The following is a 20200-nucleotide window of genomic DNA, read 5'->3' as shown; positions in this document are numbered from 1 at the left end:
CCCCAAGTGCAGTGCTGGCAGTGGATGCTACGGCTTCTCCCTGCCAGCATCCCAGCACTGGGGGCTTTAGGATTAGGTTTGGGCACCTTCCTTTGTAGTCACCTTGGCATCAGTTGTGGGGTCACAGGGTGAATCTTGCTCAAAGCCAAGAGCTGAATGGGGTTGTTGGGGGGATTCCCCCATCCAGGATCTGCATGGGGAAAGAGGTGGCTGGTGCTGAGCTAGGGTTAGGAGGGGGAAAATCCCTGCATCCAGCAAAGTCTTTGGGTTGTTTGCAAGAGAGGAAGAAGCAAAGCCCTGGGCATGGCTGGGGAAGGTGCTTCCACCACAGCTGGAAGATGATGGGTGGCTGCAGTGATACTGATCATCTTGAAACCCGTCCCCCATGGGCTCTGCTCCTTTCTCCTAAAATAAACGGGCATTTTGCTTAAGAAAATGATCCCAAGAGGAAGAGCTCAGCAAGCCCACTGGTGTAACGTAGGTGAGCAGCAGCAGACTGTGCATCCCAGGGAAGAAGCTGTTCCCTGCTCTTGGAAAGCCACCAGGCAATTTCATGGGCCTCAGCAATTCCTGCCTACTCATGTGGGTGGGAATGAGATGCATAAAACTGGAAAGAGCAAGAAACAGCTGAGATGGGGCCAGCACAGCTTGGGGCATAAAACACTTGGTGGCTTCTGGAAAAGGGGTCTGGGATCAGTGGAGGCTGGGCTATTCCAGGCAAACCCAGCCATGCTGGAGCTGGCTGCAGGCTCCAGTCTGGAAGACTGCATCTCTCATGCAGCTGCTCTGCAATGTGTGTGGGGGGTTAGTTCAAGGCCCTCAGTGGGGCCAAACTTGGGGGGATCACCAGACCAGGATTCCCATCACTGCCCCTTGTCCCCCCTGTGCCATAAGCCATGCCACCACCCCACAGCATGGCATTGCTCTCATACCCTGGAGGAATCATGAACCTGCAGCCAGTGTGTACCCCAGCAATGGGATCTGTGCCCGATCAGCAGGTTGGGTGGCAGCACTCATGGGACACCCCAAAAACCCCCACATTTCCCAGATCTATGAGACCAAACCGGGCTGTGCAGGGGCCCTGCAGCAGTACCTTGCTCAGGGAAGCAGCTTTGCATGTTCTTTGCATTACTCCTTGACTAACTGGTCCTTGCATCATCCTGGAGCCTCCTGCTCCACTGTGCTGGGAGCATCGTGGCTGTATTGGCCCTGGGGACTCTGGCACAGGGGATGAGGATGCTGGACACCCCCGGGAGCTCCAGCTCTACAGGAGCTTCATGCAGTGTCACAAGCACCATGGCAGGGTCCGTCCACCACGAACCGAAACCACTGTCCCCGAACATACACACACCAGAGTGGGCTGGAAACGGGCACCGTGGAACGAGGCATCTGCATGGAAGGTGTGAACCGGTGCGGCCACCTCTGCGGCCGCGCTGCAGCGGGGATGGAGGGGGTGGAACGGGCTGGAAGCTGTGGGATGGGATGGGATAGGATGGGATGCGCATGGGATAGGACGGGATGCGTATGGGATGTCACAGGCAGGACAGCACGGCACGGCTGGCACATACCGGGACCGGGCGGGCAGTGCGCATGCGCGTGCCCGTGCCGTGCGCTCTCCCGGTGCCGGGGGGGGCGGTGCCTCCGCCAGGCCCCGCCCACCAGCACGCGAGCTGCCGCGCCGCGCTCCGCGACCCCCTCCTTCCCGGCCCCGCCCCTGAGTGCCACTTCCGGCGGAAGCGGGGGGCTCTTTCCCTTTCCGGGTGCGGGTCCCCGGGTGGGCGCGGGCCATGGCGGAGCTGGCGCAGGGGCAGAGCGCGGCCCCCGTGGGCATCAAGGCCGAGGGGTTCGCGGACGCGCTGCACCGGGTCCGGCAGGTAGGGGCTGTGCGGCCGGGACGGGGCCGGGGCCGGGAGGAGGCCGCGGGGCAACGCTAGGCCGCGGCGGGGCCGCTGCCCCTTCGCCTGCAGGCCGGCACCGGCGGCCCCGCTTGGGAGGCCCGGGGTTGGCCATTGCGGGCAGCGGTGAAGGAGCTGCGGGGAGGGGGAGAGGCGGCGGCGGAGGGGCTTGGGGCACGGCGGAGCGTTGTGGGTGCAGCCGGCGGGAGTTGTCGCCTTGCGCTTTGCAGTGGGTGGGGGGATAACGATAATAATGAGGCCTTCAGTGAGAGTTGGGTGAATCGATAGAAACCCTGGCAGAGGGGGAGCTTTGCATTCCCTCCTACGAGGGGGGGACAGTGGGAGTGAAGCATTCCCCAAAGGAATCTCTGAGTTTACACGGCGCTGAAAAGTAAAAGTGCTGGCACCTGCAGAAGTCTGCACCCTCCTTGTCAGTGCAAGACATTCCCAGAGTCTGTGCTCCTCAGCAGGTGGAAAGTGGTTCCAGAAACAAGAAGCTGCTGCTCACAGCACAGGTTTTGTGACTGTTCGTTGCATCTCTTGTTCCATGTCTGTCACTGGTGTTTATTCCATCTCTGAACAGGTTGCACTTTATTCGTGCTTAATAACTGCAATGAGACGTAAGACAGCTGAATACCAGGACCACAGCCCAGCTGGTGCTTAAAGACATGACTTTATTCCTTCCAGGGTTAAAGGCCAGGTGGGAGAAATCTCCTTGTTGCCTAGACTCGCTTCTCTCATGTCATGGGGAGGCTTCCGAAGAAACTAAACTGGGCCTTTCAAGCAGTTGCTCTGATGGAACTTAAGTGGTTCACCATCACTCATGGCTCACTGGTGAACTGGTGTGGCAGCAAGTCTGTGTTCTGTGTGGCCTTCAGCAACCTGTACTGAGGTGCTTGCTGTTTGAGACAAACACCCTGCACCTCCCCAGAGGAGACCACAAACTGCTTTGCTCTTTGGTTGTCCATTTCTTTCTCTGCAGTAGGCAGGTTGTGTGTTAGCTGCCTCATGGAAGAGGCTGTGCATCACTTTCTTCAGTGCTTATGAAGTGCTATGGCCTTGGTGCTGTGTGATGTCTGAAAGCTTTGCTGTTAGTCCAGCGTTATCTACTTGATGCAGTTAAATTGAGTGGTGTTGCAGCTGTGTTTGTCTCAACCTGGTTGTCTGTTACCAAAGGCCCATTGCAAAAACATCTCCTTGAGTATGTGATAATATTGCCTGCTAGCAGCTGGATAATTTTTGAATAACCTGTTTATGTAGAGAAAAAAAGATTTGCTGTTAAGTTGCAACTGATCTGAATCAGCATTGAGTGGTTGCAGTTGTCATGTTTGTGGGGTGACTGAGAGCCCCCTAAATCCTCACGTAAAGGAGGTAGAATATTAAACAATTCTATTCTCACTTACTCCAACTTTACTGTTCTTAAGTTAACCAGTACTTGTGAGAATGGGTCAGTTTTCTATGAGTCTGTGGCTTGAGTTAGTCTGAACTTGAAGTTAGTCTGAACTTGAGTTAGTCTGAACATCTTCAGGCCAGGCACCGCAGTGTATCAAACTGTCCGCTGTCTTTTCCCCTTGGAAACAAGTGTGTTGAGAGGTGTGTGTGCTCTGCATGTGTTTGTGGGAGCACAGGGGCCTCATTTTTGTGGAGTGAGTTGTATGCTGTCTGTTGAATGTGATGTTTTTCCATTGGTGTTTGTGGGATGAAAGAATTGTTGGCAAGCACTAAAATATTCCCCCCCCTCTGCAAAAGGACTTGCTTTAATCTGGTTCTTTAGAGACGTAGGTAGTCTGCTGCTGCAAGGAATGGCAGGACTGAATCATCACTAGTGACTTGTTCACAAATTGAATGAAGATGGTCTTAATTGCTCAGAGGATGGATATTTACCTCATTACCCACAACCTGTGATGGAGCTTGCTGGCTGACAATCAGGTGGGATGTCAAGGCAGTTTGACCTAACACTTCTCTGGAGGCGATGGCAGATCTTTCCCTGTGTGTGTTTCATGTTGTATTTGCCTGAACTACACTGATCTGGTGCATAGATGACAGCTTTAGTACTGTTCCAGGCCAGTGCCATGGCCCTTCCTGAGTATTACTTTTGCTTTAAGGGGATGAAGGAACAGAGGAAAAAAGATTCAGTTGTAGTTCTTGCTTTGTGTGTTGGTGTGGCATCCCTGGATTGACATTCAAACTCTTTCAAAGTTTAATATTACACTTAAGACTAGTCATCAGATTTACTAACTTCAGTTCTGACGAGAGCCAGAACACTGAAATCTGGCTTAGTTACTAACAACTAAATAATTCAGGACAGGGAAGACTTTTCTGATCAAAGAAAAGTAACTGCATTGCTCAAAGTCACTGGGATATGAGATGACATAAGAGTAAGAAATCTGGAATAGCTTTGAAAGAAATTATTTGGACATTGCTTTCAGTGTTTGTGCTGGACTTGCTTGGGTTTTTTGTGAACTCTTCAGTACTTGAGATGTATGAAAAGTTACTTATTCAAGGGAATGCTGGGACTTTGAGGTGGTCTGTTCTGTATCTTCTGCATCAAGTGAGGGGATTAGTTTATGGATCATGGATGGTGACTGGTCTATCTGACTGCTCCTGGGCAGGATGGCTTTTCTTCTGTGGCATATTGGGGTGGGGGGCACAGAGAAAGATAATATTTGCTCCCCTTTTGAGAAATGGGATCTGAAAATAAGGTAAGCTGCCTGTGCTTTGGACAGAAATGGATTTCTGTCCAGCTCTCCTAGAGACTTATTCTGAGAAAATAGCTTGTTTCTTACCCTCTCCTGTTCTTCTCGGCAGTCTCATTTTCAGTACAACACAGGCGTTTGCAGCCCTTACAGGTTCCCTCTTCTTACATTAGCTGTTCTTGTAATCTGCCATATGTACATTCTGAATCCAGATTTCTGAGAATGCTCTAAAGAGGAAAGGCGGTGGCTTGGCAAGTCTGTTGAGTTCCATCTTGGGTACCTTGAAAGTGGATGAATCAGAGTTAACAGGCTGTATCCTTTTCTACTATGAGGAGCTAACTTCTAATTTCATGGGGATGGAGGACTCTTAGACTAACTTCTTTATCCCATGCAGTGTACTTGTTCAGCTCATCCTCTAGTATTTAGGAAAACCACCTGCAACATGAAACTTCAGTGGCTGTGGATGGTTTTGCTCCTTCCTGCAGAGATCTGGCAAAGTGTCTGTCACACAAACTTGAGTGTTCTTCTTGACACATGGGAAGAGTAGCAGAAGCACTGGAATTGTTTGAAGGGTCAGGTGACAGCACCTTGTTGTTTTGTATCCTGTCAATACCTAGAATTGGTTATTGTATGGGTTGCAGTTCTTTCGCAGGACAGCATGGAGGGGTTCTCCTCAGAAGTTAGGCCCTTTCTCTTCAAAGCTGAATTCTGCAGATAATGCTGTTTGAGTCCTGCTGTACCTAGCAAAGAAGCTTCATATTTAAAACTGTGTTCATATTATACCATTTTTAGAGGGTGTTGAAGGTATAGGAGGACAGAAGTGCAAAGTGTAGGAAAACTTAAATCCTTCATGCAACTTCATGGGCTATTTTTTTTTTTATTGGGTTTACTGTTGCAGTTTGTGCTGTCTCCTTTAAAATGTTTGTTGGAGACACTTACTTTGGGGAAATGAGGTGCAGAAACAGGTAGTAGTGTGTTTTTCCAGTGTATTTCAGAGCTTAGTAATATGGATGTATTTGGTTTAGGAAAAAAAAAGGGAGGGGGGAGGAATAAGACTGGTATAGAACAGGACAAAAGCAGTGGCTAGCAGTACATCACTCAAGGTCATTCAGCCAGATAAGAGCTAGGTCTGCTTACTTTTGCTGTGTCCTAACTTTTGTGCTTATCTCTCTGCTGAACCTGTAGTAAAAACTGAGGCTCCCATTTTAAGTTGAACATAAGAAGTTAAAATGCATTTTAACTGCTACATCTACTTTAAAAGCTCAACTCCTGTATTTTGCAGCGTGGTTTTCCCTGCTATTGGGAGGTGCTGTGTTGTGTGCCAGTAATCCGGTGGCAGCTGGGAGGCTAATACAGATAAGGGGCAAGTTTAAATAAAGTGTGTGTGTGGGATATATCCCGAAAGCTGATAACATAAGGATTGCTTTGCCTCTTATTTTGCCTTTTAGCTGGAGGGTTCTGTGCCAGGATCGTAATTGTATGCTCTGGGAGCAGCCAGCTTCTACGGCAGTGATCTGTTCATGCACACCTTTGTACTCCATGCTAGCTGCCTGTTGTAGGCCAGCTTCTGCTATCCACAGGCTATTTTTTCTTTCCCTTGAACGTGTAGTATGTGATTTCAGCTCAAAACTGTCAGCTAACAGTTTCCACAACAACAAACATTTAAAATCAAGTGTTCCAAAACATGCCAGGGTATGTTATACCTGACACTGTTCCTTTTGGCATCCTTGTAAGTTACTGTGTGAAAGCTGCTGATAGATTGTTATAAAATATGTCTTAAAATTTATTTTTCAGCATTGAAGTAGCCAGGAAACATCAATGTTCTTTGTACCTTTATTTAAATCCTCTGTATCCCAAATGTAAGGGGAAGGCAAAGGGCTGGAACCAGGCATGCAGTTCAACAAAAAGTAAGGCATCACCTGACACTCCCTAGTATGAAGTGTACAAAGTGTGTTGATGCTTTCAGAATCAGATTTCTATGGGCTTATTAGTTTTTGGAGATGTTAATGTACAAGATGCTTGTCATTAGAGCTTCACTACATGATCACTGTGCTGGTCCTGCAGGAAGATGTTATTCTCTAGGTCCTGACATTTCTGACACAACAAAGTTGTTGACTTCCTAAAAGAGGACAGGACAGAATGGGCTACGAGATGAAAATGTTCAGAACTTGGAGCTCTTTTCGTGCAAGGCATTGAAGAGAGTGTTTTCTATTCTCTTTCTAACAGCAGTGCCCTCAATCTTTCAAGATTATTTCAAATAGCTTTTTTTCAGTACCCTGTGGTTCTGAATCTTGGGCAGTTGTTTATTCAACTGAAGCAGCCTATAGTGTCAACAGCCACAGTTACTGTAGATGTCTTTCTGTTGCAGTAAAACTCAGATTTTAGAAATACCTATAGTTATATTTGTCATTTGCCCTTGTCTTCATTTAAAACCTATCTGTGTAAAATGCTCTTTCATCTGTTCCTATAGCTTATTCTCTGGTGAAATCTCACTTATAATAGAGTGAGATCAGACTCCTAGTAAAGATCCTGTCCATTGATTTTCTTTTTGCTGGAAAAGGAAGCAAATGCTGTAGCATACACAGTGCTTTATATTTGTTCTGTAACTACTTTGTTCTGCACATGCTTATTAAAGTACTTTAGGTAGTCAAGGGGTGCTGTGAGACTGCAGCTTGCCTGTCCCTGCAGGGGGTATTAACTTAGGTGCAGCACCAGAGTAATGTACCTGTGTTTTTCTAGGGTGATCTTATATCAGTTAGCTTGGAGAGTAGGTGAATCTGTCAGCACCCACCTGTATAGGTATCTCCCAAATGTAGTTAAAGACAAGCTTAACTTTTCACTTCTATTAAGTGATGTTTAAGTGTTTAGTCTAGTTTACTTGCTTACCTTAGTGCCCTTACTGTGATACTTAGAATCATAGAATAGTTAGGGTTAGAAAGGACCTTAAGATCATCCAGTTCCAACCCCTCTGCCATGGGCAGGGACACCTCACACTAAACCATATCACCCAAGGCTTCATCCAACCTGGCCTGTCTCCTCTTTCCTGTAAATATCCTCCTTGCATCCTGGCTTGGCAGGGAGTGGCAGTTACCTCTCTGTAAGGGATGAAAACAGGGACACAGGCAGCATTAGTCCTGTTTATGCTGTACTTACCACAGCAGGAAATTGAAACTAATTCTAGGCTAATAGTTTGTCCACTGGCTTGTTCTTCATTCAGTAAACACAGGGTGATCCAGCCTCTGTGACTAGGAGCTCTCAAACCTGTCCTTGTGTTGTATATTTTCACATTCTTCCCCCTTCACTTCCCCCTGCTGATGTGCATTTCGGTGTATCTGGATATGCATGGATGCAGGAGGAGCCCTGTGTCCTTCTACACAGCTACAGTGGTGACAGCTTCACCAGGACAAAGCTGGTGAGCTAGTTAGAACTCTCCTCTTTGCAAGATTTAACTTGTCAGCTGTTCATTGAGTGAACAAACCTGAATATAATGTTCCAGGGAGTAAATACCTACTTATGATCAGAAAGAGGAACTGAGTGAATGTGATCTTAATTAAACAAATATGAAAAGCAAGCATTAAATTGTTTACTTTATGAATGAACCACTGCTGTCTTGGAACTGCTAAAAAGCCACCTGTGTAATAAATAGCTGAAAGAAGATTGGATTGGGGTAAATGCCTTATTGGAGGACAGAGTGTTTAACTGTGATGGCTGAAACTTCAAGTATGCTAATCAGGCTTTATCCCCTGTTTTTATAGATTGCTGCTAAAATTGGAGATATTCCTCACTTGAATAATTCTACAACACTTGTGGACCCATCAGTCTATGGTTATGGAGTGCAGAAACGGCCCCTGGATGATGGAGGTAAGCTGCTGTGATTCGTCTTGTGGACGCAGCCCCTGAAATTTGGCTATGGAGGCAGCTATCTGCTTGAAGGACATAAGTCAATGCATCTACCTGTGTATATACATTTTATACAAAATGCCTTGTGCTGTTTAGTGTTATCTAGATAGCATGGAGCTCCTAGGCATTGGTATTATTAATGTAAAGCAATTCTTTCTTAGTTCATGAACTTTGGGAATTAGCAAATGAACTCTGTAGTTTAAGTCTTGTTCTGTGGTAGTTGTGGGAGGGAGGAAGGAGGAGGATGTGCTTATTGGAGCTGTGATGGAGCCTGTATATACAGTACCCGAGGTACATAATAAAGCTGTTTTTCCCTGGTGACCCCTATTTTCTGAAAACAGGGGGTTTACAGGGGCAGCACTACATGTTCCTTGCCATGTGTAGCAGTGGCCACAGCACAGTAGTTGAGTCACTGTTGACAGTTCTGATGTCTTTGCACATGAATTTTAAGGAGAAACATATTGGTGTAAACTGATGCAAGTTGGAAGGAAACTGCCTGCTTTTTTTCATAATTATTCTTTGAGTTTTCTTACATCTCTGAAGCATTTAGCATTGGCCACAGCCAGAGAAGGATTTGTTGGTGTACCATACCTGCTAATTGTAATGAGTTAATTATAAGTGTTATAATTTTAAAGTAAGCTATTACTTTTTTATCTTTGGGAGCCAAAAAATGTTCGAGCAGGTGTTTTCCTTATTACAAACTAATGATGTGCCCTCTTACAAGAAGTGTTTGAACTGTCTTTGCTGCTGCTGCACAAATGAGAAGAGCTCACTTTTTCCTGTGGTTGGTTATTAAAAGTCAACGTGACTACATCTCCGTTTGCTGTCTCCTCTAGTATGTTACTGATTCAGGTAGGCCTGCAGGGTGATTCTCTCCCCCTCAGATATGTTCAGGAGTACAGAGGAGACAAGCAAAGCTGCTGCCTAGCACTTCATTTTGGAAATAATTTGGGGTTTGTCTGATACAAAGGCTGAAAAATACTGTGTGTCTGCCTCTCATACTGAGAGCTGGAGCATGGGGGGGTTTCTTTCATGTGGAGCCTTTGGCTTGCTAACTTCTGAACACGTGCCACAGCCCGTTTTGTTCTCTGGTGTTGGCTCTGTTTGAGCAAGAGGTTGCAGCTCCTTTGGTTTGGTGTTTTAGGAAAGCATGGGTTTATCTGGGGGAGCCCCTGTGCCTTGTATCTCAGGCTGGAGCATCACTGTGTCCGTGAGCAGCCAGAGGCCTGGTATTACTGGTGTCTGTTGGTAGCCTTCTAGGAACTAGGCATTCAGCAAGTGAGCCCTGCCCATTTCTTTCATTGATCCATCAGACTGAACTGGGAAACCTGACCTCTTGATAAAATGTTGTTTTGATGAGCTTTTAACATGTGAAATGGTCATAGTGCTTAATGACAGCACAACTTAGACTTTGTACCTGAACTTTTACTCGTGAGCAACCCTATTACTTGCTGAGCCTTGTTTGTGTTGACACAACCAGTGTCAATACAGTTGCAGTCTGGGCTATAAATACATGTTACTGCTGGATTCTTGTGTTGTGATAGAAAATTGCATGGAGCAGGTGTCATTCCTGGTAGTGCCTTCTGGAGCGGCTGTACACCTCATTCTGGTTGTTCTGCTGGTGTGAAGACCTAGGGATGTTTGCTCACCCTGTAGTTCAGCACTGAGCCTTGTCCATAACTCTTTTAAAGTAACTCCAATGCTGTATTTGCCTTTAGTTTGTACATCTGTAGGTTTTATAACTTTGTCCAAGATCTTAGAGGAGAAGAGAAATGATGGAAGTAATATTTTCAAGGGCTGGAATTACACAAAGAAACAGGAATTGTCAGGGTAGGAGCAAGGGTTGCATCGCTTCTTTCAGCTTTGCTCATCTTACCCTTTATTTCTAAAGGCATTAGTAAGTCCTGTACTGAAATACAATTGTGTGATGAGTTCCCACCTCACGGTGTGATCCTCCTGTGCTGCTAAGACTGCATACCCAGAACTGCAGCCTGGCAAAGGCACTCCTGAAGCCACAAATGCTTCTTCCTCTCTGTTTGTGGTATGATATGTAACTTAGTCTTAAACTACCTGCTCTTGCTGCCGTGGCATTAGAAGTCTATAATGCAGCCTTAACTTTAAGCATCTGGAAGATGGCAGTTGCTTTTAATAGGACACTTAAATTAGGCAAGCACTTCCCATTTGGATGATCTCTCAGTTGTCAGCTGCAAGCAAGGGGTGTCAGGGTTGCTTGCCCACAATCTTCTCCATTTTCTGCTTGTCTGTGAATCACAGTTTGGACACATGGTTGTCAAGAAGCAATTATTTATGTTGTTATGCATGCTCTAGGAATTTTATGGTGCGGGGGTTTGGGTACATTCTGCTGCTCTGGACAGCTTGGAAACAAACCTGGTGGTAAAGCATTTGATTGTTTACCTCCATATACTGTGTGTTCACGGCTGAGTGCAGGTCTCACTGCTTCCTTATCCCCCTGTAGCTGTTAGAAAATTGCTTCTCTTCCTAATAATCCTGAAAAAAGGGGCCCAGAGGAAGTATTTAAGGTGACAGGAAAACTGTCTGTCTTTCCAGAAAGCCTTATTCTGCCTGTCCATTTTTATAAGCAGCTGCTGGTACTGCTGATTGATGTCAGCTTAGGAAGTGGTGTTCAGACAGGGTGACAGTGCACTGTCAAAACAAATCCAGCTGCTTTTAGAGCATTTCCAGGAAAAATAGGTTTGTCATAGTGTTGGAAACCAGAGCATGTGGGTGCCTTTTGCACTTCCCTTAACGTAACCTTCATCTGAAACAAAGAGCTGCTGGGATTGGCCCTGGTGACCTGGCCTTTTGGTATTAGATGGGGCTCAAGAGTGATTTATTTCTTTTTCCCCTGGCTTCTTTATTTCCTCTTTCTGGAAACAACTTTAAAGTAATGCTGCAAATAGCTACAGTGCAGGGAGGAGATCAGGTTTATTTGTGCTGTTCACAGGAAATCGTAGTCTGCATTTACATGGCCACTTGCAGGGGTTAATGTTTCTCTATGGAAGTGAGCACTAGAGATGGGGTAAGTCTGAGCTGTACAGAGACCTGATGGCATCTTGCTTGTGGCCCACAGCTCAGAATGGATCTCAGCCCTCCTGGTGATGGCCATGGCTGCTCCTGGCTTCCATTCTAATTAAAGGGTCTCTCTAATTACTAGCACGATTTCATAAGTTTATTCAATGCTAAATAATCCTTAAAGAAACAGGCTCCTTTTGTTCAAAGGAAACAGGGATCTAGCCTGCTGGAAAGAGACTGATGACCAGAATGATGGCTTTTGTCTGCCCTGGTTTGAACAGCTTTGCAGAAGTGTCCAGTGATACACACAGGGTTAAGCAGCAGTGTTGCAGCTGAAGGCTGGGGCATCCTTGAGGCTGGGGAAACAAAGGTTAGAGACCTCAGAGAAGCCTCATATCCCTCTGCCTTCCCCAAGCCTTTGTGGTGCAGATATGAACGTGGCCTGTTTTGGTGTAATAAAACTTGATTGTAGTAACCCTGTATGATCTTGCTGTACTTTATTCTTTTGCTTCAGTGTGTCTTCAATGAAAATAGTGATGAGGCAGAAGAAAATCTTACCTCTGTCTTACTGCTGCTCAAAGTTAGTGGTAATGCTCCTTGACACATCTGCAGCAGCACTAAGACCAGGGCAAAAGTCCAGATCTCTTAGCAAAAGGTTTAGTGTAATACACAGAATGGCAGTGTTCTCTGAAACTGCAACTTCACAGTTCACTGTTACTTAAATAGGGCAGCTTAAAGGAGGAGGAAAAAAGCCTATGAAGATTTGCAATGAAAATTATTAGGTTGTGAGCTTTTAATTAAAGAAAAGTCTAGCAATATTTAATGGTGAAGAATCAGGGTCACTGATGTCTTCCTTTCTAAAATGTACAGCGATCCTATTTTAGTTGCGAAGTATGAAATGCAAGCCTGTTCCACTGCTCTCCAGATGTGCTGATTTTATTCTAGCCATGAAGATGTTCTTGATGAGATTGTATATTCCCTCCATGCACATTAATTTAGTGGGAGGCAGTGCTCTGTTTTATGGGGTGGAAGAAAATCCACATTTGTTTTGAGTGTCTGTTGGGTAGAATTCAGTTAAGGTGAAGCCTAAAGAAGAGTGAAGAGTTTTCAACCAGCAGGTGCCATTAATAGGAAATTGTGCTGATTTTATTCAGTGTTTTTCCTTATTTGCAGTAAAATGACTGCAGTTACAGTTAAATTGTACTCAATAGATGTAAAAGGGGGAAATATGTACGTGGCTTGTCAGAGTTCAGCCCCCTCCCTGGCGTCAAGATTGAGATAGTGTAGGCAGTACATCGGCTTTTGCTATTGCAGTGAGCATGGTCTGCCTCAGCCCTGCCTCTCTATTAGTCCCTGTCTTTCAGAGCAAAATGGGCACGTTGGAAAAGGAATGGACCTTTAGGTTATTAGAACCACGAGTTGTTTCTTTTTTCTCCCCAAATCAGGGAGAAATAACAACTGACTTCACATAAATCACTCCCAGCTCTCTCCATCTGTCTTCTATCTGAGCTCATGGAGGGGTTATCTATGAAACGTGGAAGGAATTATCCATAAGTTATTGTGGCTTAATTGTTGTTAACTGACTTGTAATAACTACACAGTGAGGCTGATACCTGCTTGGGGTGGTGAGTGGCTTGCCACGTTTGTGTAGTGCTTGGAATGGGTCGGAGACATTTAGGTGCATGTAAAGTATCATTTCCCTTTCTGATTTAACTTCTCGTGCTCATTCGTGTTTCCCCCGATGAAGTTGTCTTTTTCAAGTGTAGGATTGTGTTACAAAATGAAGGCTCTTCCGTTCCTTGCGTGAACTTCACGAGTTGATTATAGGATGTGTGTCTGTCTCATAATTTGTAGGCAGCGACTGCAGTGGAGCAGGCTGCTAAAAGCTGTTCTGGTGAACTCAAATGTGAAGCAGATATTTAAATACAGCCTTGTCGTGTTAAGACCGCTCTTTCTGGCAGCTTGGGATAATGAGTGGCCTGGTCTGTGGCAAGGGCAAACCCAAACACAGCCACCAGACCTACTGTGCATACCTAGAGCACAGTGTGGGGCGAGATGGTGTGATCCTGGATTTGGTTGTATTTGCTCAGCTCTGCAGTAGTATCTTATGAGCTAGAGCAAATATTCCTCATTACATCACCCACCTTTTTCAGCTGCAGTATTGACAGTTATCAAATTAGGGCTTTTTATATTCAGGGTGAGAATATGCAAAGACAAATCTAATGGAGTCAATAACACAGCAGTTGTCTTATCACTGAGCTGGGGAAAGTAATAAAATATATATGCTGTCAATATTTTGGTCCTGAACTATTATGAATGTATTGACACACAGCAGAAATACAGTATTGACTCTCTTTGTCTGTTTTATTTGAGTCAAGTGTTTGGCCACAAACTTTATCCATCCTTCTCCTGGATTTACAGAAAGTGGGATGCATCCGCTTTCTAACCCTGCCAGCTGATTGCCAATTTATTTCAGGTCAAAGAATGTGCAAGTTGCTGCAAGGTAGTTTGAAACAGCATCTTTATTATCACAGCTCACATGTTGGCCGGTTTCATTCGGTTTGCTACTTGTGCCCTCCAGGCATGCAATATAATCTTTCAACTGGTTGTTAGGACCAAATGGTCTGGTTTTTAGCTGGTTTGCTGCAGGCAAAGTCCAGTAGGAAGCCCAGCAGGCTTCCTGTTCCCACTTTGCATGAGCTGGTCTAATGATATTTTCCCCATTAACAGTTGGAAGAAAGATCTAATCTGTTGGGGGGGGGGTTACAAATCTGGTTGAGGGTTGTCAGCTGGGGAGATAACTGCTGATCATAAACGGACCACCAGCTAACGTGGCAGATACGTCTGGAATGTGTGCATTCAGGAACATGTGTCAGGTTTAAAAGTGAATACTGTTTGGGTGCCACAAGGTTGCTTAACAGACATATTCCTTTAACAGGTCTCCGTGTAAGTGGGCTTCATGGAGCACAGATAAGGGACGCAGAGAGAAGTATGTGCAAGCAGTCTTGAATGCTTTTTGCCTTGACAAATCTGAGCCTGCTCGGCTTTCGTTGTTCTTTTTTTAATGCACATCAGTCTGCTTGAAATGTCTGTTCTCCCCCCTCCTTCCCTCCCTTTTCTTCCTTTTTTTACTACTCTGGGCTTAATTTGGGAAGGGGGGAGGTTACTTGCAGGGATTTGGATTTGGGCAAGCAGGATTTTCTCCCATGACTCTCAGCATGGGGAGACACAGATCAATTCCCTATCCTGTGTTCAGCTGGACACTGCGTTATGGTGTGTGTTGATCAAGAAATCCCCTCCTGTTTTGCACCACATAACGCATTCATTTCAGCCACTGAACCTAAATTACTGTTTTGCTTTTCTTTCTTTTTTTGATGAAATGGTAAGAACTCTTTTTCTATAGGGATGAAGTTAGTTTATCCGTGCTAATGCTTTGATTTTTTTCCTTTTTTCTCTCTCTGCCACAGTAGGTAACCAGTTAGGGGCCCTGGTACATCAAAGGTAAGCAGTGGGTTATGTTTTATTATTTATTGATCAATTCTAATTGTTTATTGATCCGCCATCTGTAGTAGTGTTAGCAAGTCAGAGGTTGAGGATGTGGAGAAACTGTCAGCTTGGGTTTTCTGCAGGCTGGGGTTTCTGCGAAGCCTTTACTGTGGTTTGTTACGATGATGAAAGAAGAGTTGATGTGAAACCTGGATTTGGTTCCTGTAAATGTGCAGGACTGAGAAGATTAAATTCTCCCTCTTCTCCCTTTTCCTGCCCTGGTGTGGGGTGAGAAGGAAAAAGTGAAAAACAGCTCTGGCATTTTGACAGAAGTTGGAAGTATTAAATAGACAGGTAGATGTTACTGTTGGTTCTAGGATTAGGATTTAGTTTTTTGAGTGTAATATGACCTGGGATGACTCCTTTGTCAGAGATGATCTGGGGAGACTGAAGCAAGTTATCATGTCTTAGCATCTAAAAGTAAAATTCTTAAGTTTTTCTTGAACCCTGGTCTTAAGGAGTTGTCTGTCTTGTTCTGAGTAGGAAGAGGAGAGCATTTCTAAAGTTGGATTCACCTTTGGGCTAATAGTAGTGCATTTCCGTTATCCTCAGCTGCTTGTTGGGGGCCTCAGCAGAAAGGACAAGCAGTGTATGTGAAGACTGGAGAACCGTCAGTTTGTAGTGGTTAGGTTAATGCTGATGTCCAGCATGGGCAGCACAGAAAGGGGTGAGCAGTGTTATCTTCTGTGCTGCTACCTGCCACCTCTCTTCTGCCAGGAGCAACATTTGTGCAGGGAGCTGATGAGGCTGAAACGCCTGAATTAGTGTTGATGGTTGGTTTTCTGCTAGGTTAGGTGCTTTGCCCTGCTGCAACTGCTCCTCCAACACAGGGTGGCTAACAAATGGTGCAGGATAGGACATTTAGGAAACAGGCATGTAAACCAGCAGTAATTCTGAAGCTCCCTGTAGCGGATGAGTTCTGCAGTGAGTGAAGTGAGTCAGGTGTGTTCTATTGCAGGTACGGATGGCACTGGTTGGTTTAGCATCACTGAGCCTCAAGCCAGTGGAGGGTGCTTTATCTGCAGCTCAGTTGGTGAAGCCTAATGCGTATTTGATACCTTCCCTAACTGGTACAGAGCAAAACAAATGGGAAGATTTTAATACACCTCACCACAAAACCTGCATTGAGCTTCTGCAGGTGTTTCATTGCTTTGGAGATTGCTGAACAAATTGTATTTATGATTCATATATGTTTGCATATATGCATATATCTGCATATATGCAGATTCCATATTTATTGTGTTTTCTACAAGATAGAAAGGGCTAAGCAAAAAAAACAAATTTAATTCCTTCCACCTTGACTATGGTCAGATCTTCTGAAATTGCAGAGACACACTGAAAAAGTCCAAAGAGCAATAGGTATGGAAGGCTTGAGATAGTGATGCTTCCAAGCATAATTGAAGGCAGCTTTTATAAATCCCAAGAACAAGAATTATAAGGACAAGCAGATCCTTATCTGTGAATATTGGAGGGTGCGTTCATATCAGGCTTGGCTTTGGTTAGTGCCCGTTGGCAAGAGCATGTCCAAAAGTAGTAGGCAGAGACTCCAGCTTGGATGGTCTAGGGTAAATATGAAAGAAAGTTTGCTCTTATTCTGCTAAACCTGTTTGGAGCAAGAATAAAGAGGTTCTTCCATTGGCTCTATTGAAGATGGTGGAGAGTGGACTGGAAATGTGTCCAGCACAGGAGAAATGAAGTGTCCATGAGAGTTCCCTTCTAAAACAAATGATTTTGACTTGACACAGTGTTTATTTGTGTGCAGGAGCTTTAATGCTGTGCCTGTGCAGTGGTTTCTGTGGCAGGGACATTGTTGTCTTCCAAATTGTTCTTTGTAATGACTATTTGATATTTTTCCTTCCTTTTTTAGGGCTGTAATAACAGAAGAGTTCAAAGTGCCTGATAAAATGGTTGGATTTAGTAAGTACCTTGGATGTTTTTGATGTTTCTTGATGTGCTTTCTGTGCAGGAATGTGGTTTATTCTGACATGGTCACAACATTTTGTATTTATTAGCCTTGGATAGGCCTTGTCTGATACTGTCTTCATGGGGACTAGATGACCTGTGTTTAAAATCCAGGTGCATAGAGCACGGAAAAGCTTCATGTCCCAGTAATAAGAACAAGACCATGGTACAAGTTACTGAGGGTTTTAGTGATTCTCTTCTTTAAATTCCCACTAGCATAGTACAAAAACAAGTCAAAAGTTAATTTATTTCCCCTCACTGAAACATTTCACTTCTGTTGAGTATGCAAAACTGAGAGCTGAGGGAGGAAACAGCATTTAAATGTTAAATTGAGTTGAATCAAGGGAAATTAAACAGAATTTTAATTCATTAAGAAAATCTCGTATGTTTGCTGCAGGGAAACACAAGCAGCATGCAGTGCTCAGATGAGAATTTTTCCTAGATCTGCATTCCTGATGCTGTTCTCTCTCAAGCTTGATCCTAATTTCTCTCTTCCTCTTGATGAGCATTACTCTTCCTTTCAATGGCACCTCCTGCTGATGCGCTACTACAGTGATTGCACAGATTCTTCCACTGCTACATCTGTGTGTATCTTCAAATTTGATATATGGAGAGTAAAAAGGAAAACAAGAGGCCGTGATAATCACCCCTTAGTGTGTGAAGTTTTGTCCCCATTCTAAAGGCACTATAAAACTGTAACTCAAATCCCTGCAAAGGAAACACTCACTCTGCCCAACAGGCCTCTTGATTTATTGGTCCTTGTGCCACATATGGGGGAACATTGGAGGGATGCTGTAGTTCTGAGAGAAGGGAGCTTGCTCTGCATCATCTTTGTGTTAAGTCTAATCTTGGTCTAGGGGCAGATAGATGCAGGAGGGTGGCAAACCCACAGCTTCTGTGGGAGCATCTTGAGCCAGGCATAGCTGTTTGACATGACAGTTTTGCTCTTTTTGCAGTCTGGGAAGGATGTAAGTGGTGATTGGCACATAGTCTCTTCTCAGTATCTTGCTGTGAAGCAATGATGTGCCAACTCCAAGAGTTAAGGGAGATGGGTATTTGTTTTCACTTGAGGTTGATAGAGCATTTCAGTACATAGCAGTTCTGTTTGAGTGCAAACCAGCCAGATAGCATTGAAAAGAGGCAGGAAAAGGTAAATTTTAAAGAAATAAAAGTCTTTGCCTTTTCTTAGTACCCCAAATAACTGGTTTATTTTTCAAGCTGAACAAGATATACTTAAATGGCCCTTCTAGCAGCACTCAAACTACTGCCTTATGTCTTGCATACTGTGTATTTCCATTCCAGTGCAAGACAGGCTTTTTTGTTTCCTTTTATTTTTCCAAGCAAATAGAATAACTTTCAGCAGTATTTTAATGTTTTTCTGCTGTGATAAATCTGGTCATGCTGTGGATGCCTCTTCTGCAATCCTGGAGTCAAACTGTTCCTTTATAGATAGCTGCAGCGGAGTTAAAGGGGGAAGGTGCTCTGCAGTTGCTTGGGGAAATGGTATGTTCTGATGCTTGTTGAACTCGTTTCAGTAATCGGCAGGGGAGGAGAACAGATCTCACGGATTCAGGCAGAGTCTGGCTGCAAGATTCAAATAGCTCCAGGTAAGAGCCACGTTGTATGGTTTGTGAACAGGTTTTTGTCTTGAAGGGTGTTGTGTCCATTAGAACAAACATCTTGCCACGCTCATGGCACGTTTATTGACTGATGAATACTAGGCTAACATGCATGGGGGAGCTGTTCTGGGACTGACCTCCCAACTAACATAGGAAACAGGTTTGTCAGGTGGTTTAGGGAATGAAACAATTAAGGAACTGTCTTTAGCCAACAGATGGGTACAGTGCAAATAGACAGTCCGTGTTGTACTTAGACCTGGAATTGCAACTGCTGGGTTTTCTCCTGGTTGACCACTTGGCTCAGCTCTGCAGTTTGTCTCTGATAGTCTGGTCAGCTGCAGCCCTTGGCAGAAGACATCTCAGGAGGGTGGCAGCAGCTCATAGTACAACTGGCCTTGCATTGAAAAACTGAGAGCTTCCATTTGTTCTGTGCTGGTGCCTGTTTGCTTTGGGAAAGACTACTGCAGTGCTGCACAGGAAAATGTTGATGAATGTGGTTCTTACCCCTCCCTTTAATTGGTAGGGAAGGCTTTCAAAGAATGCAGACATCCAGCAAATCATTTAAAATATGTTGACCTTTGCATGTCTTAGAATTCATTAGCATGCTCTGTGTGCGGAGAGGGGGCAGTGCTTCCATTACTGCTTGCTAGTTACTGAAACTGCTGCTGTTTTCTTAATTCCATGTATTGAAAGTTTCCTTCTTGTTTCCTTTGTAGACAGTGGTGGGATGCCTGAGAGGCCCTGTGTTCTCACCGGGACACCAGAGAGCATTGAGTGAGTTCTGATTTCATTTCTCTCCTTTTTCCTTCTTTCTCTTCTCCCTAATGCTATGCTCTGTCAGTGGTGCTACTTACTTAGCCACACCAACAAATGTTGGCCTAGAGAAACTTGAGGGTCTCTGGAGCATGGAACCTCTTGGTCTGATGCTTTAAACTGTGCACCTCAAAGGCTTTTTTCCAGTTGCAGTTTGAACCCGCTGCAGAAATTCCCATGGAATTCCCTTTTGCAGGGCAAGGTTGCTCTTAGGGCACCTAGGATGCAGTTTTCCAACTGCAGCTTTCCAGGATACTGAGCTAAGCTGCTGAAGGGCATTTCTCTTCTCCCCTTCGCTTCCCTACTCCTATTGAGATGACCATCCTTTCAGCTGAAGAAGGGCTGCATGAGGCCTCCAAAGCCTGTTGGTGCCACTCCAGAATACACTGGAGATGTTGGTGTTGCAGAGTAGCATGAGGCCCATGGGTGTGTGCTTGCCTCTGCATCATTGCCAACAAGGAGCAAAGGACTGAACCAAAGTCTTGAATTCTGATCCCTGCATGGTAGAGACACATGGCCAGCCATCAGGGGTTTCTACTCTTTAGTCCTATAGAAACTTTAGGGACAGTGTTTCCTCCCTCCCCCTTCCCAGGAGCTGAGTTTGAGACTCTCACAAACCAGTTGAGGACCTCCTGCTGGAACTGGATCCAGGATCCTCAGGCTTACAGGAACACACTTAACATATGGAGCTGCTCTTTCTCTCCCCAGCCTTTGGGTAGGTGGGTTTTTTAAAATC

The 20200-nt window shown here is 45.0% G+C and overlaps 1 protein-coding gene across 2 annotated transcripts; it reads left to right on the top strand.

Annotated features, from left to right (window-relative positions):
- The first annotated feature begins 1724 nt into the window (after positions 1 to 1724).
- On the top strand, positions 1725 to 20150 carry FUBP3 (far upstream element binding protein 3). 2 transcript variants are annotated; one of them, XM_034067753.1, is made up of 8 exons: positions 1725 to 1874; positions 8347 to 8452; positions 14463 to 14513; positions 14995 to 15025; positions 16938 to 16987; positions 18568 to 18639; positions 19368 to 19425; positions 20057 to 20150. In XM_034067753.1, exons 1-8 carry the CDS (start codon positions 1788 to 1790, stop codon positions 20061 to 20063), a joined length of 462 nt encoding a protein of 153 aa, XP_033923644.1. In that variant the 5' UTR covers positions 1725 to 1787; the 3' UTR covers positions 20064 to 20150. The 2 variants fall into 2 exon arrangements, with proteins under 2 accessions (XP_033923644.1, XP_033923643.1); XM_034067752.1 differs by having other exon boundaries at positions 14992 to 15025.
- Positions 20151 to 20200: the final 50 nt, after the last annotated feature.

Source organism: Melopsittacus undulatus, chromosome 11 (assembly GCF_012275295.1).
Source record: "Melopsittacus undulatus isolate bMelUnd1 chromosome 11, bMelUnd1.mat.Z, whole genome shotgun sequence".
In the NCBI taxonomy this organism is placed as follows: Eukaryota; Metazoa; Chordata; class Aves; order Psittaciformes; family Psittaculidae; genus Melopsittacus; species Melopsittacus undulatus.
This window is presented reverse-complemented; position numbering and strand designations above follow the sequence as displayed.

Bases quoted from the DNA above. Each gene is read 5' to 3' on its own strand.
- FUBP3 (XM_034067752.1), top strand. From the start codon at position 1,788: ATGGCGGAGCTGGCGCAGGGGCAGAGCGCGGCCCCCGTGGGCATCAAG. The intron at 16,988-18,567 runs GTAAGTACCTTG...AACTCGTTTCAG, and splicing joins TGATAAAATGGTTGGATTTA to TAATCGGCAGGGGAGGAGAA. The intron at 18,640-19,367 runs GTAAGAGCCACG...TTTCCTTTGTAG, and splicing joins CAAGATTCAAATAGCTCCAG to ACAGTGGTGGGATGCCTGAG.